This window comes from Megascapheus bottae, chromosome 1 (genome assembly GCF_031878675.1).
Source record: "Megascapheus bottae isolate mThoBot1 chromosome 1, mThoBot2.hap1, whole genome shotgun sequence".
NCBI lineage: Eukaryota > Metazoa > Chordata > Mammalia > Rodentia > Geomyidae > Megascapheus > Megascapheus bottae.
In genome coordinates this window covers 17,016,743-17,033,276 of record NC_143509.1, presented here as the reverse complement: position 1 = coordinate 17,033,276, position 16,534 = coordinate 17,016,743, and the positions used below count along the sequence as shown (strand labels likewise).

The following is a 16,534-nucleotide window of genomic DNA, read 5'->3' as shown; positions in this document are numbered from 1 at the left end:
ACAAAAAAATTTTACAACAACAACATGTTTATGCTCCCTACTTCCCTTCAGATTATACATACACATACATATGCACACCATCACACACTATTCTAAAACAACAGATAAAACATCATGAGTTCATAAATGTAACACAAGATGCCATTATTTATAATCCTCATTTGACAAGTAGAAAAGCAGAACTTGAACTTAAGCACTATACCAAATGTTCTGATGAGTTTGGATGATCATCCAATTCTCCTGCAGCCGAGACTGCAGCTGTGGGTAGGAGGAGGATGGATCACTTGCTTTGGGAACACATAAGGTTGCTATCAGCAAGGTGACGCAGGAAAGTCCCTTCTGAACTTTGTGGCACAACAGAAATGGCTATACTGAAGTGCAAAAAGGACTTTTGGTCACTTTTAAACCAGAGGTCTTTAAAGGTATTCTAAAAGTCGTAGCAAATTTTTAGAACTGGAGATGCAAAGTCTCAGACAGTGACCAAAGGCTGACAGCCTCTTGGGCTGTCCCTGTCATGACTTCATCAATATTTGTGCAGCTCCTTTTGCCCTGTGCTGAAAGCAGACTTAATTCAATTATAGGTCTCAAAACTGATAAAATGGTCCTGAAGTGGAAAATGGGAAGAGATTATTGGCAAATGAATAAAGATTTGTATCGAACTAACACACAGGAGTACAGCAGGTCTTTTTTTAATCATTCCCTGTCTTAAATCTTCAGGGAACCATGAGTTTCCCTTCCCCTCATGCAGCACATCGATTTCTGAATTAGACTGCAATATTAAATAATTAATATACTTGCCATGATTGATGTTCTGCATTAGTTGAATATTAGGTTATCAATCAAAATCCACTTGGTTTAATGTAATAATATTGAAAAAGTGTCATGGGTTGTTCATCCAATTTGTAGTTGAGGCAGCACAGATAGTAATGCTGGCATAACGCAGGCTGTAAAGCAGAAAGTGCAGCGGCTCGATGTACAGTGCAGCCGTTTTAAAGAATCTCAGTGGGACATGGCCTGGGTTGCTCAACACACACCAGAAGGTACCTGTCAGCCAGGCTGAGAAGAAGTCAGGTACCAATCATGCAATAGTAGGCAAGAAAAATATGAAAAAATATTATCTTACTTTTATTGCAAACATATTTCATTGTTTTCATGAGACAAAAATGCTGTACATCCAAAACACCATTACTACGAAGAAATTTGCCATCCAATTTTTTTCCTTACTTTTATTCAGTCTGAGAGTAATATCAAACCTAAGTGATCATCCGGTTTGTTAGCTGGTCTACAGGAGATGGTTAAGAAACCACAGTGAATAATCATTTTGGTTTTTAAATTCTCTTCCTTCCAATAATGACATCTCTTTTATTCTCAATATTTTTACCCATACTTGTCAGGAAAGTAGCTTAAAAAAGAATTTAATTACTTGCTTTGCATAATAAAAAATAAGCATATTGTTCTAATCATTCTTTGCTATATCAAGCTAGAATCTATTATGGATCTACTTATACAAGTCCTACCTGGAAACAAATTTAATAAGAAAAAGACATCCAAAAGAAAAGTGGACCTTTTTTTGATGAGAAGTGGAAACTGATAAAAATAAATATTAATCTGACCAATTTCACACAGCAAGCCAAAATTCCAGTGTTTCCTTGTAGAATATTTGTAAACTATAATGCATATAATTAAGTAGCATGAAAATGTCACTTCACTAATCAAGTCCTTAATAAGACTAAATATAGTTATTATCACTAATATGTGTGTTCTGTATAAAATGCCCATGCACACAGTAACATTGTTTATTGAGAATCTTTATGCCTCAGTCTCTGATAACTTCTAAGGAATTGCAGCTATAACAACAACATAAACATCATCAACAAAAACAACCAGTGCTCAAGTATGATATATATGCCTCACATGGCTCAAGTCATACTATCAAGCCAAGGATAAATAGTTAATGTGCTAACTCAGCAAGGAAAATGTGTGTGACACATGCTTCCTAACCTTCTATTTCCAACATGCAGCACAAACATTTCTAGTTAGTGACCCAGGTATGTACACATTTCAACTCCTCAACACGCTGCTCTAAGGTGTCATGGGCAGTGATGGTCAGTTAGCAGATGAGATTAGATGCAACCACTTACCACAGCTGCCCTTCAATCTATGTTCCTGACACAGTGTAAGAGAAGTTAAGAAAAAGAGTGGCTGGGAAAGACTGGAAAAAAGTGGGTGATATGAGCAGGTCCTGAAAGACTGGGGAGTTGAGTAAACACAAGGAAGCAGAAGTGAGACCCAAAGGCCCAGCACAATGGGGGAGGGAGGAAGAGAGTGTGAGAGGGAGAGAGAGCCAGAGACAGAGATCATTTGGAGAGTGACCTACTCAGTGAAGACACATTCAAAGGTCAAATGACCTTAGCTAATTTAAGGTGATTGCCTGACATGAGTTTTGAGGTCTCTAATGCACGGCTATCTGCACCTTTCATTGTGGAGGAAGACAAAAGCTGGGGAGGCAGGGTTAGTGGAAGCTGTACTCCCTGGCCGGCAAGTGCATCCTGGCGCAGGCCCAGACTGCACAGGAAGGGGCACCTTCCCTAATGTGCACTTGGGGCCGTGCGGGCAAGCAGCGGCCATGCAAACAATAAGAGCTTATTGTACGAAAATCCAAAATCACATCTGGTTCTAGTGAAGAAGAAAATAAAAGTCACCTGCAACCCCAGCAGCCAGTGCACTGTAATGGCTCCAGGGTGTTCTTGGCTTCCCCTCCATTCCTAACAATACACAGATACACACAAAGGAGATTGTTGCCTTGTTATATGCTTAAGTATTTCCATTACATAATTATAAATTATAAAAAGCTTCTTAAGTGTGAATACTTGTATGCAACATTTCAAATGTTTTCATATTATTCTGGTCATAGACATACAATGAATTAACTTATCTCTTATTATTGGTCATGTGGGTAATTCTTATAAACAAAACTGGGATATAAGATAATTGATCACTAGATTTACAAATAATTTATGAGTGTTATGTGATTTTTTTTATTGTACTTGGGGGATTAGGGTTAAGTAATTTCTTGAAAAGGAAATAAACCAGTAAATTCTATTACTAATATAGAAACATAAGTAACTTAAATTCATATTGTATTTATAAAATTATCAAATTCATATAAATTTGTATTTGTACAATTAGTTATCAATGTAATTAGTAATAATGTAAAAATAATTTCCATTTTTAATAAGGCCCTTTTAAAATTATTTCCCAGCAACTTCACAAAAGTAGTACTTATCTAATGTAGTAAGACTGATAATACTAAATGGAGTAACATATTAGAATATCCTATTAATGTGTTCTAGTTTCTAAAAGTTAAATAAAATGACACACATGTATCTTTCACAGCTATTCAATAACTTATAATTTGAATAATCAGTTCTTCAATTAAAAACATGTTTTAAGGCTTTTCTCTTTCCTTTTGATGTTCTAATTAACCAGACTAATACACTTCATCATGGAACAGAAAGCTCAGGTGTCATTTTAAAAAGGTAAATACCTAGCAGTACTAGAAAATAACAATTAAAATCTTTGTATTTGTGAATCATACTAGCCCCTTCAGCCTAGAATTTAAGATTCTTGCTCAAGTCAAACTGTTTGCCTGAAGACCTCCCTATGCTCTGAGCACGTAAACCTTCGCTTCAGACTATTGTCTAAGTGGAATGATTTTCTCGGATTCTGCCTGTGAGGAAATGCTCAACAGAATGTGCCACACTGTAGGAAGTGCTTTACATCAATCATCTCATTTACTGAAGAGGTGATATAACTATAACCCCTATTTTATAGAAGAGATCAATAAAGCTTAATCTCTCTTATGGAGATTATGTAGATCACACAGAACACTCCTCAGCTAGCAAAAGGAAGATTTGAATCCAGGCCACCAGAGTTCATTGCCCAAATTTCAGGAAAGAGAAAACTTAATATTGTCAGTCCTGAAAAGCAGTGACCTAAGTAATCAAACAGTATTTCAGTATTCTTGTAATCCTTAATTGGAAGCATTTGGAAGGAGACGGCACAAGGGTAAGGATGGGGGTAAAAATGAATACTAACTCTTATTAATAGGCTTATATGCACCATATGCAGAGCCTGGACGTTTACATTGAGAATCTCACTAAATTTTCCCAATACTCACAAAAGAACAAGAGAAGGAGGAGGAGGAGGAAGACAAATGGGGAGAGGGAAGGAGAGGGAAAGAGAAGAGGAGAAATGGCTAATACAGGCAAGGAAGAGCTGCAAGTAAAGTACAGTGTTATTCGCTACCTGCCAAGAAAACAAAGGCCAAAACAAATGAGGTTTCTGTAGACAAAGCACAAAAAATCAGACCCTCATTCACAGCATGTGGGAACACAAAACACAAATTTTCTAGAGGGAAGCTGGGAAAATAAATCAAAATTGTCGATAATGAACATAAAACCTTTGACCCGACAGTTGTATTCCTCTAGGTTTATTCCAATGATACAATCACAAGATATTAATCACTCCACTGTATGTAATTTTTTAAACCCTGAAAAGAAGCTAAATGTACAGTTACTGGCAAACTTTCAAAAATCATGATTAATATCTATACAAAAGTAAATGGCCATTAAAATAATGATGTAATTGTGCATTTTCATAAAACTAGTCTTGTGGTTTATTAAGTTTTTTAAAGGATATTACAAAATGGTATGCATGTGTACAGTACAGCTCATGTGTTAAGAAAAAAAGATAAAATAATATGCAAATCATGTTTAACTGTGGGGTTTCCAGTTTATTCTAATTCTAAAAAGTCTTCTACAGAAACATATTACTGTCGATACAATCAAGTATGCAAGAAAAAAATCCTCATAGCAACTCTGTGGGATAACACATTCTCTTCATACTGTGAATAATGACTCAAGTTTAGAGCAAAGATTGACCTAACAGAGTCCAAAGCCAATACTCCTTCATTTATATAGAAATGCTGCCTGGTGTATCATATTAAATGAGGCTGGCTTTATATTGAGCCACATTCTCCCTATTCTCTATGTCACTGGAAAACTTTCCCATAAATTATTATTTATGTGCATACCTATTAGCTTCAGTATTTAAAGGCCATGTTTACATTTTTATTCATCTTTATACCACCTACATTGTTTAGTACAAATACAATCTTCTTAAACTTGGCTTGTTATTACACGGACACAGATGAATTCAATTTCTATTGCAGGACATAAAACAGAAATAGAGATAACAGACATAGTTATGCCCACAGCACATGAGACACTCAGAGGAGGTGAGCTGCCCAGCAATTTGTCTACTGTGATCTTAGCTCATCTCCCTTCAGCTGCTTCCTGCCTCAAGTTCCTCATGCTATATCTGGCTCCTAGCACATCACACCAAACCCCTGCAACTCTCTTCTCCCCGACAGCAGTGTCTTCACACTCCAACCTCAGGCCACTGGCTATGTTCTTGTCTGTCACAGCCAAAGAACAACTGCCGACTATTACCCATGTACCTCTTCTCAAACCTGCTCATCAACACTGCTCATGAATTCTTCCATCTAATATACTCTCTTCCCTTCTACACTATCTTATTCTGATATTATACATGAAAAACTAAATTCACAATTTGCTATGTTAATAATAATTCTTACATGTCTAAATTACAGTCCCTTCCTGACTTATTTTTATTTTCTTTGTGTGTTGAGCCAAGGTCTCAGTATGCAGCTCAGGCTATCCCAGAATCCACTATGTTACCCCAACTAGCCTCCCTCAGTGCTGAGCTTACGAGAGTGTACACCACACCTACCTATAGTTTGACATCTTTGCAAATGTCCTAGATTAAGAATGAAATAAAGCACATGAAACACTTAGCACTTTGCACTTAGCTAGAGTTTTCAATTATTGTCAACATCATCATTAAAATGAAGATGTGTCCTGACATCACTAAAACACATTAGGAAGGGAAAGAAATGTCACTGAGTACCAAGGCCACAGAGCCAGACTGCAACACTGCATCCAGCATGGCCCACAGACATCATGCACAGAGCATGGACAGTGTGGCTGTCAAGGTCAGCTGCCCCTACTGCTCTCAGGGAAATACTCCATAGCACAGCACTTAATAGTTAATAGTTCTCTAGGATATTTACATAGACACATACATCTTGTGGTGAGCAACATGAAACTTTTAAGAGCATAAATCCTTCATAGCAATGTTCATCAGATCTTAATACTTCTCAAACTATGTGTCAAAAAGAAAATGCCTTTAGACTTGGAATACAGAGATTAACTAAAGAAAGCCTTTGTTTTTTTCTTTCTACTGTATATAAAGAATACAAACTTTTTTTTCCTAAGAGCTACTTTTGTTTACCATTACTGTGTTAATATCTGCCCACACATATTGTTTAAACATCTACATTTAATTCATAGATACCATTCAAATACTACACAAAGTATTTAAACACCAAAAGAAAATTTAAAGCTGGTCAACTTAATCTAATGTGCTAAAAACCCAAATCAGAGATTATCAAATGATGGACCACTGGTCAAATCCAGTGTAATATTTTGTACAGTCCATAAGTTTGTGGCTAAATTAAATGGCTGCAAATTACAAAAGCAACAATAACATGAACAGTAATAAAAAGATTTGTGATTAATGAAAAATTGTCAAAATTCAAATTCACTTTCAATATATACGTTTTGTGTAGGGGTACAACCACACTAGTGCTCTTCTGTGCTCTTCTCCTTTGCAGTGGCTTCAGTACCCCACCACCGGAAAGAGGCAGAAACAAGCAAATGTGGCATTATTACAGCTTTGAATTACTTCTAAGAACACAAAAATCACAGTGACACAATCTATAGCTAGATAGTTTGAAGGCCTGCATAACTACTGTAATATAGCATTTAATTTATAATATAAGAATATTCTAATTATATCAAAATGAGAAAATACACAAGGGGTTCATATCATGCTGTTAACCACAATGGTCTATGGATCATTCATTGAATGGCAATGCCTTTTTATACTACAATGACCATACAGCTGTGCTGAAAGAGAACAATGTATGTTGACATTACCAGACAAGGTACTCTTTAAATGCCACCAATTCATAGGAAAGCAATAGCCCGAAAAATTAACAAATTTAAAACTGAATGACTCAGAAGAATTTCTTCCCCAAAATTAAAAAGGAGTTTCTGAATCCTGTATTCATTAGTGAAGGAAAACTTTTACCAATGAGATCATTAAATTAACTTTAACAACTGAAGGAATGAGTTCAGAGAAAATAAACTTGTTAAAACTACTAGCCTTCTAGTATGGAGAAGCTCAGAGTCTTATACTAGAAGACAAAGCAAAATAAAAATTTTTAAATAAAGATAAGTAGATGAAAATGTATGCTTACTCACATTACTCACTAGCTGACACTTCATGAAAATATTTAAACATATCATGTGGCATTGAACCAAAATGCTCAAAATAAACCTTATTTATTTTTGTGGACTTCTACATCATTGGGGTCATGAATTTTTTTTTTAAAAAGTCAATTGCCCTACTAGATCATGTGATGTTTTAGTAGGAATAATTTTTGTTCTTGTGGGTCATAGGACTTGAACTCCAGGCCTAGGCGCTGTCCCCGAGCTTTTGTGCTCAAGGCTAGGACTCTATACTTGAGCCAAAGCACCACTTCCAGTTTTCTAGGGGCTAACTGGAGATAAGAATCTCACAGAATTTCCTTCCTGGGCTGTCTCTGAACAGCAATCCTCAGATCTCAGCCTCCTGAGGAGTCAGGATTATAGGCATAAGCCACAAGCGCCTGACTAGGAATAAATTTTTACTGTGAATTTTCACATGAGGACCAGGAAAAATATTTCTGAATGAGATCACTTTTATGTCTTTGGAATTTCCTTTAAGTATAGATTAAATAACGTTTCTTAATAAATTTAACCTAATTTTATGTGGAAAAAATATGCTTACAAACAATATTTATAAATCAATAATATTACTGTTTAAATCCCAAACTAATCATAAACCATTTTACATAAAGATAAAATAAGAGGCAATATCCTCATTCCAGCACACATTTCAAGGAAAATCTTTTGTGAGCTCACACTGTGGTTTGTTTTGCTGACCTTGATACAAGCACAAAAACTATTTCCACATTCTAAGTTCATTTAATTGTTCAACTGAGGGGAATACATTTCATCTGGAAGTGATTAATCTGAACTAGAATAACTAAAATAGAAATAGCTGAGGAAGAAAGAAAAAAACAAGAAAAGTAAAAAAAACAAGCCAACAGTTAGAAAAAGGAAAGAAATAACAAATATCAGAACAGAAGTTAACAAAATGGAGGCTAACATATACAAAGTATCAGTAAAAAAAGGGATGCATTTTTTGAAAAGATAAACCATTAGCTAATTTTTAAACCAAGTAAATAAAAGTACAGATGAAACAGGAAGCATTACAACCAATGCTGCAGAAATGCACAGTAGTTAGATGTCACGATGAACAACCATGCACCATTAAATTGGAAAAACTACGCAATATGGATAAATTTCGAGATACATATAGTCTACAAAACTCAACCACAAAGATTTAAAAAACTGAAACACATCAATAACAACATGAGTGTACTGTAGGTCATTATGGTAAGTGGAAAAAGCCAGAAAGATAACACATGACCTTACTCATTTGTGTAAACTAACATTTGAAGAAACATGGATGAATGTGTGGCAAGTTAACATAAGATAGTATTATAAAATATGATGTGCTACTGTAAAGTAACAGGTGAAGATTATGCCGATGTATCTCAGCAAGCTGGATAAAAAGATTCCCCATTCCCCATAAAAACTGAAAATTGGGGTGGGAAGTGTGCTAATGGTAAAATGCCTGCTTAGCATGCAGAAGCCCTGGGTTCGATTCCTCAGTACCACAAACACCAGGTACTGAGGCTATAGTGGTAGAGTGCTAACTTTGAGAAAGCCCTGAGTTCGGTCCCAAGACTGGGGGAAAAAAACCCTGAAAATTGTTTGAGGAGATAGGTATGTTTAATTTGTTTTAAACATCATTCTACGTACACACGAACAAAATACCATGTCAAACTTCGGTAGTAAGCCTTTATTTGCCAGCTACTCATAACCTTGGTTCACTTTAAAGGCTACAGTTTCATTGTATGAAAATGGTGCTGCAGGGGTCATTTATCTGCAGGCTCCATATCAACCAGATTTCTTCAACAGTCAGAATACAATTTAATGTTTGCCAAGCAAAACAAAAATAAGACTTACACACCTGTACATTTTGAATCCATAAACAATTTAAAAGCATTTTCTTGGGGCTGGGAGTTAGGCCTAGTGGTAAAGTGCTTGCCTAGCATGCACGAAGACCAGGGTTCCATTCCTCAGTATCACATACATAGAAAAAAGTAAGAAGTGATGCTGAGGCTCAAGTAGTAGAGCTCTATCCTTGAGAAAGCCCAAGGACAGTGCTCAGGCCCTGAGCTCAAGCCCAGGACTGGCTAAAAAAAAAAGGCATTTGCTTGAAAAGCCTATGAGAATATGAATAGTTTCTCCTCCTTGCTCACCAAACCACGAATTCCACACAGACCAACCAACCTGAGTTGAATATAGTTGGGGAACAAAATTGCATCTGGATTACTCAGGTACAGTCTACCTTTCTTATTTTCATTCTCTAAACAATAGGACACAACAATTTACATAGGAGATACTGAGGGATGAGATACACTGTGTGTCTGTTACATAGGGTATTGTGTGTTCAGTGTGTTATGAGAGAAACAGACAGATATCTCTTTTTGGATAAAAAATACATATTACTGCTGGGCACAATGGCTCATACCTGTAATCCTAGCTACTCAGGAGGCTGAGATGTAAGGATCTTGGTTCAAAGCCAGCACCAGCACTAAAGTCCAGGATTAATCAGAAAACCAGAAGTGGCCCTGTAGCTCAAGGGGTAGGGTGGTAGCCTTGAGCTGAAGAGCCTAGGCCCAGAATTCAAGCCCCATGACCCCCCCAAACAAACAAACAAACAAAAAAGTATATTACTCAGATGGGGAGGATGTGGTTACTACTCTAAATATTTAACACTAAGTGAAATGTTCAAATTTTAATTATATTATCCCCCAATAATAAAAAACCATCTGGACTAGTAAAATATTATTTTAAGTTTAATTAGTTACACTAAGAATGCTTTAAAACTACCATATGCATTTTAGAAGACTTTCAAATATAAACAGAGCTTAAGAAAATATCCTCATTCCTGCAAATACACTACAACACTGGTCAGTAAGAATTGTTTCCAACAGTCTCCTTGGATTAGAAACACACATTTATAAACAAGTGTGGGGGCTGAGGACAATGGTGTGACACAACCCATGGGGAAAACCTGTAGGGAAGGACACACAGGAGATTCTTGGCCTGTCTTCGAAACATCTCTACAAGTGTGAACTCATATCAAAACAATTACCTAGAAAAAAAAAAAAAAACAGCTAATTTTATTAAATTTAGCCAAAAGTTTCCACTTTTACTAGCTGTGTTCTTTTTACAACTTACTTCCTATTACTTGAAAGCCAATATAATCTTGCTGTTGTTTACTGTATTACCACTGCACTTAAATGAGTCAAACTTAATTGTAACAAAAACAATAGAAGCCTCAAACACATTTTTGAAAAATGTAAGATTAAAAACTTCTACACAAAGAATAAACTCCAGAAGAAAAGATGCAAATAAAATGACTATCATATTCTTTTGTTTTTTATTTGCAAGTATAAAACTGAAGAAAAACAAAAGCCTGGAACATAGCATCTGTCATATCAGAATATAAAAAGATGATCCTGGCACAAAATGAAAAAGCTCTAATTCATTTGCAAATCAAGCCTGCAGGTTCCATTTCAAGCCGTGGTGGCCGTCAGGAGTTAACAAGATAATCGCTTTCAATCCTCCTTCAGTGCTACATTACACCGTTACTCCATTCAATGAGGCCGTTCTTTAGGGCACTAGATGAATGGTTTTCATTTCTAACTCACACAAAAAGTTGTGGGGGGAAAATCCACGGGGCTTAAGAAAGAAATCCCTTTATGGGCATTTATGTGCCGGTACTTGCTTTTAGGCAAAATGAGATATTTTGAAACATCAGTGTCCATTCACTTCCTCTATTCCTTTAGGCCTTAATCCATTTTTAAAAACCAGCATAGGAGAAAAGTGCAAAGCCAGTTTCATTTTTTAAAATTATCAATATGCACTAAACAAAATTATCTATTAAAATGATTCTATCCAAATATAACATTATTTCATCCAAAAGACTGACATGAACAATCTTCTTATCCCATGGTAACTCAAATGGCTTTCTTAAATTAAAGTGTTCAAAAATTAATATTTTCCTCCTGTACTAAAGTAACTTGCCTAAAATAAAAAAGGATAAAATTTTAAAATTCTGAATCAGCCCCAGTATGATGAAAATCAATTAGCTAATAGCTTCTTTGTAACGTATTTATCAAAGGTTCTTATTGTTTCATAGTTTAACCTAATGTTACAAGCAAATATAGTTGAAATTACCATATAAAAGATTTTGCAGCAACTGTACACATACAAAGAAAGAAATATATTGTGCCTTACATAAGCAAAATCGCAATGCCCCCAAACTACTAATAAGCACATCAGTAGTTTTTCTAAAAGTACAGTCCATGAAGGGAAAACAGCACAACCCTTTCCTGAGCACTCACATTCTCTGGTCACATCAAATCCACCCAGTGTCAGAGCTTAGTTCTTTAAGAACCATCTGTGTATGAATTACAACTTTTTATCGACGTCTTTCTTTCCCTGAATGTAGGAAATAATTTTGCCATATATTTTTATTTTTATGCAAATCACAATCTCTAAGTAACATAGCACAAGAGTTTAAACTTTTTGTAAAATCATACTTTGGTTAATGTAATTAAAGGCTCTGAGAAATTACAATATTGAGTGCTTATGACTACAAAGATTATGTCCTTAACTTTTAAAATTCACGAATTTCTAAAAAAAACACAGGGAAATCCTTTTATAAAACAGAGAGGTCTTCTAATCAGAAACCTTTCTGCATTAGGCTGTGTTGACCCAACCATTTTAAGTTCTGGGCTGACAGTCATGTATCTTCAAAAGAAGAAAAGTATCCTTATCTTTAAAATAATAATACAAAAATGGTAAAAATGTATATGACAGTGAGTCAAAAAATGTTGTATTGACAGTTTTGACCATAAGTATTTCAATTTTAAATTAATACTTAAATTAAAATTTTTCATTGTGATCAATTCAATCTGTATTTTTTAATTGTAAACAAATTATATCTGTAGATTTTCATTAAAATTTTTAAGTTATCTTAGAAAACGAATAGACTTACAGCATAAATGCCTTGTGCTTAATAATTTAAGCAAAGCCCATATGATATAATAAGATAGCAGGAATAATGTGCTTCTCACAAGTAGTAAAATACACATCAGTAGTGAGTACTTTGAGTACTCACTGAGTATGGTCAGTACAGTAAATTATGACAGAAATACATAATTACATTCAGAACCACCTGGGCCAACACTAGAACCTTGTAGGCACACTCCATCTGCAGAGAACAGTTCCTTCCAGGCCCACCAGTGGACAGCCAGGACATCCTATCCTTGCGTTGGGTTTCAGGATCACAGCTGGCTCAGGAGGTAAAAGCGTTTGATCTCAGCATCCAGCTGCCCTGTGCAGCCCTTTCCTTGTTAGGTGCTGGGGTTAACCAGCAAACATGGCTGGAAACACCAGGCTTCCCCCAGCCAGGATCCATGGGAACAGCAATGGAGTGTGAGAGGAACAGCACCAGTGCAGCCCACAGCTTTCTACAAGTGACCGCAGTCCAGAATTCTATTTGCAGTGGTCCCAACCTATCATATGTACTCAAACTCCACTACAAGGTCTGTTCACACCAACACATCTAAACATGCATTATACCACTGAGGTAATACCTTAGCCCCTAAAATAGAATGTTGAAACCACAGAAACATCTTTTGGCAAAATATTTGCTGTTTAAATATGATAGTGTAAGTATGCTATAATCTTTTAATTGAATAATTTGTGAACATCTATCCAGAAAGCCTTTTTCTAACAAATATAAATTCAATTTTTCATATATGAATAAAATGTAACAAAACATTCAAATTATCATTACCATACAGTATAATATTTTCACTGTAGCAATAGTAGCTCTTTAAATTTCTAAACACCAAAATCAGCCTCAAGTTCTTCAGTCACAAAATGATTCATAAGTTACATTAAAGCCAAGAAATGTTTATTTTGTTGTTCTCATCAAACAAAAAGACATTTTATGAAAAACTCATTAAGAATAGATAAAATATTTTACCTGAAAATATTAGAATGATAGCAGAAGAAAATAAACTTCAATATTAAATTAGTGAAGAAAATGAATATAAAGTTAACTTCCATTTAGAAACTTAAAATTCTTCAGTTTAAAAAAATAATACTTGAAGATTACATGTTTTAAATATTAACATATAATACATAAATTATATTTACATTAATATAGAATAATATAACATATATGTTGATAATATATTGAATATTAATATTCACTTACCACAATTAAAACAAGCCAATGGAAGTTATTTTATAATTATATTTTAGACACATGTGACTATACTAAATATGTCTGAGACAAGTCAACCAATTATATGTAATTTATAAAAAGCCACTAATGGCAAATGCCATATCTTTCACCTACATGGTAACTACTTAGAGGTCTGAGATCTGAGAAGGATGGTTTGAAGCTAGAAGGAAATTCAGTGAGATTTTCATCTCCAATTAACTATCAAAAATGCCAGAAGCAGAGCTACTGGTAAAGTACTAGACTTGAGTACAAAAGCTCAAGCCCTGAGTTCAAGCCACAGGACTGGCACAAAAACAAAAGGTGTTATTAACAATCAACACAGTACAAAAAAGTAAACAATGCAATAGAATATTTTTTTTCTGCCAGTTGTGGGCCTTGAACTCAGGGCATGAGCGCTGTCCTTGGACTTTCTCAAGGCTAAAGCTCTACCACTTGAGCCACAGCACCACTTTCAGCTTTTTTTTAATATGCATGTGGTACCAAGGAATCGAACCCAGATCTTCGTGCATCCTAGGCAAGCACTCTACCGCTAGGCTCCTGCAATAGAATTTTTTAAACTGTAACAATTTACCAGCAAAATGACAGATTATTAAAAATTCAATCTTAGTGGTAATAATTAAGAAATAAGAATCAAAACAATTGCCTGGCTGCTGGTGGCTCACTCCTAGCTATCAGGAGACTGAAATCTGAGGATTGAGGTTCAAAGCCAGCCATGTTTATCTCCAATTATCCACCAGAAAACTTGAGCTGAAAAGCTAAGGGACAGCGCCCAGGCTCTGAGCTCAAGCCCCATCACCACCACCACCACCACCACCACCACCACCAACACCAACAACAACAACAACAAAAAAAATGAAAAAGATCTTCTTTGCCTTCTGGGATTGCAATACATTTTAAAAAATTATATACTCATCAAAGCTGGCTGAGGGGAAACGGGCAGTCTCAGAGCTTCTATCTAAATTACAGTGGTAACTTATACTAATAAGCAAAGTTTACACTTAGCCTAATCAATTTACATCTATAAGTTTGAAGGAAATTTAACAATGGAGAATGATTTTTAAAATTCTTTCCTGGGGTTTGAACTCAGGGCCTGGGCACTGTCCTTGGCTTTCCTCAAGGCCAGTGCTCTACTACTTGTGTCACAGCACCACTTCGAATTTTTTCTGTGTATGTGGTACAGAGGAAGAGAACCCAGGGCTTCATGCATGCTAGGCAAGCACTGTACCACTAAGCCATGCTCCCGACCCCTGAATGATTTTGAAAAAAAAAGACAGGAAGGAAGGGAGGAAGGGAGGGAGGGAGGGAGGGAGGGAAGGAGGGAAGGAGGGAGGGAAGGAGGGAGGGAGGCAGCAAAGAAGGAAGGAAGAGAAAAAGGGAAAAAAATTATAACAGGTTGCTGCTGGCATAATGGTACCTAGTTCAGGTGAGAGCTAAGAGATGAGTATGCCAAATGAGGAAGTACATACATATTCAAAAACCACATTTGGCAAGGCTAGAAAGTTTAATAATCACAAAAGCTTATTTTAATAGCATGTTTAATAGAAAAATAATTGTAATATATTTAAAAGACATTAATAACAGAATAAAAATTTATATTTTTATATAAATACAAACAGGAAAAAAAAAACAGAATACAAAATAAAACCACTCTGAGCCAAAGCAGCACTTTCAGTTTTCTGGAGGTTAACTGGAGATTAAGAGTCTCATGGATTTTCTGGCATTGGCTGGCTTTGAACAATCATCTTTAGATTCCAGCCTCCTGAGTAGCTAGGATAACAGGTGTGAAGAACATTTTTATTTTTGGTAAGGATAATTACTAGGCTTTTACTATTTGAACTCTATTCTATAATTACCTAGTAATCTCATAATGAACATCTAAGGAATAAAAAAGTTTCTGCCTTTAAAGGATGAAACTTGGATTCAAGAAAGCCTATCAGAAAAATAATTCCCCTAAAATATGAATAGTAAAACTCTTACTATAAACTTCCTAAGCGCGCGCACACACACACACACACACACACACACACACACACACACACACACACACACACACACACACACACCCCAGCAGAAAAATGCATGATAGGTAAGTACTAAAATATGTAGCAAATGTAACTTTCCAGGAAATAAAACGACCTGTACCCAAAATTTGATGCCAATATTTCCACACATTATTTTGAGCAAACAGCAAATACCTCTGAGAATATTCAAGTTTTAAAGAGGAAAAAATAAAACCTGCGAGTAATAAAATGTTCCTTCAAAAATGTCTGCATCTGCATAGCCACTTTGCAATAAACACAAATTTAATCATTAGTATAAAACATTTCTTAAGTTAAAATGTGTTCACTCTAGAATGTTTAACTACAATTTAAAAATCGCAATTGCTTCCAACAATAGTGAATGAGTGAATGATGGAGTACAATCTCAAAAACAGCAATCACAAAACCTGAGTTACACAAGGAAAAATAAACTGCACAGCATCCAAACTGGTACCAATAAGAGCTAATCTAAGAATCTCACTGGGAAGTGAAAATGGCAGTGTTTGGCTTTCTAATATGAAGGGCTCCCAAATTATCGCAGGTACATGGAAAGAAACACAGTAATTGAAAAACACAAGCTAAGATTTCAAGTTCAATCCAGGGCTTAAACTGCGCCAAATGTTTTAGAAGAAATGCCAATAGCAAAAGAATGCACAGAAAGTGTACAAAACTATATGCTTTCAAAAGGGAAACTGTACAAAAAACTGAAATATTAAAATGAATGCAGTGAGTCCAAAGTAAAAGACACACTTAAAACTGTATAAAAGACAAATTGCAGTTTACGGCTAACTTGTCACTGTGAACTATGAAAGTCAAGAACAATGGAGCAGCATTGTTCAAATTGA

The 16,534-nt window shown here is 35.5% G+C and overlaps 1 protein-coding gene across 1 annotated transcript in view; it reads right to left on the bottom strand.

Annotated features, from left to right (window-relative positions):
- The window catches only part of Rsrc1 (arginine and serine rich coiled-coil 1), a 249,324-nt gene that overhangs the window by 125,865 nt on the left and 106,925 nt on the right, over positions 1 to 16,534 (bottom strand). Inside the window, exon 6 of the mRNA XM_090328487.1 lies at positions 2,703 to 2,765. Within this exon, the coding sequence (XP_090184613.1) occupies positions 2,703 to 2,765 (63 nt within the window). The remainder of the gene's footprint in view (positions 1 to 2,702; positions 2,766 to 16,534) is intronic.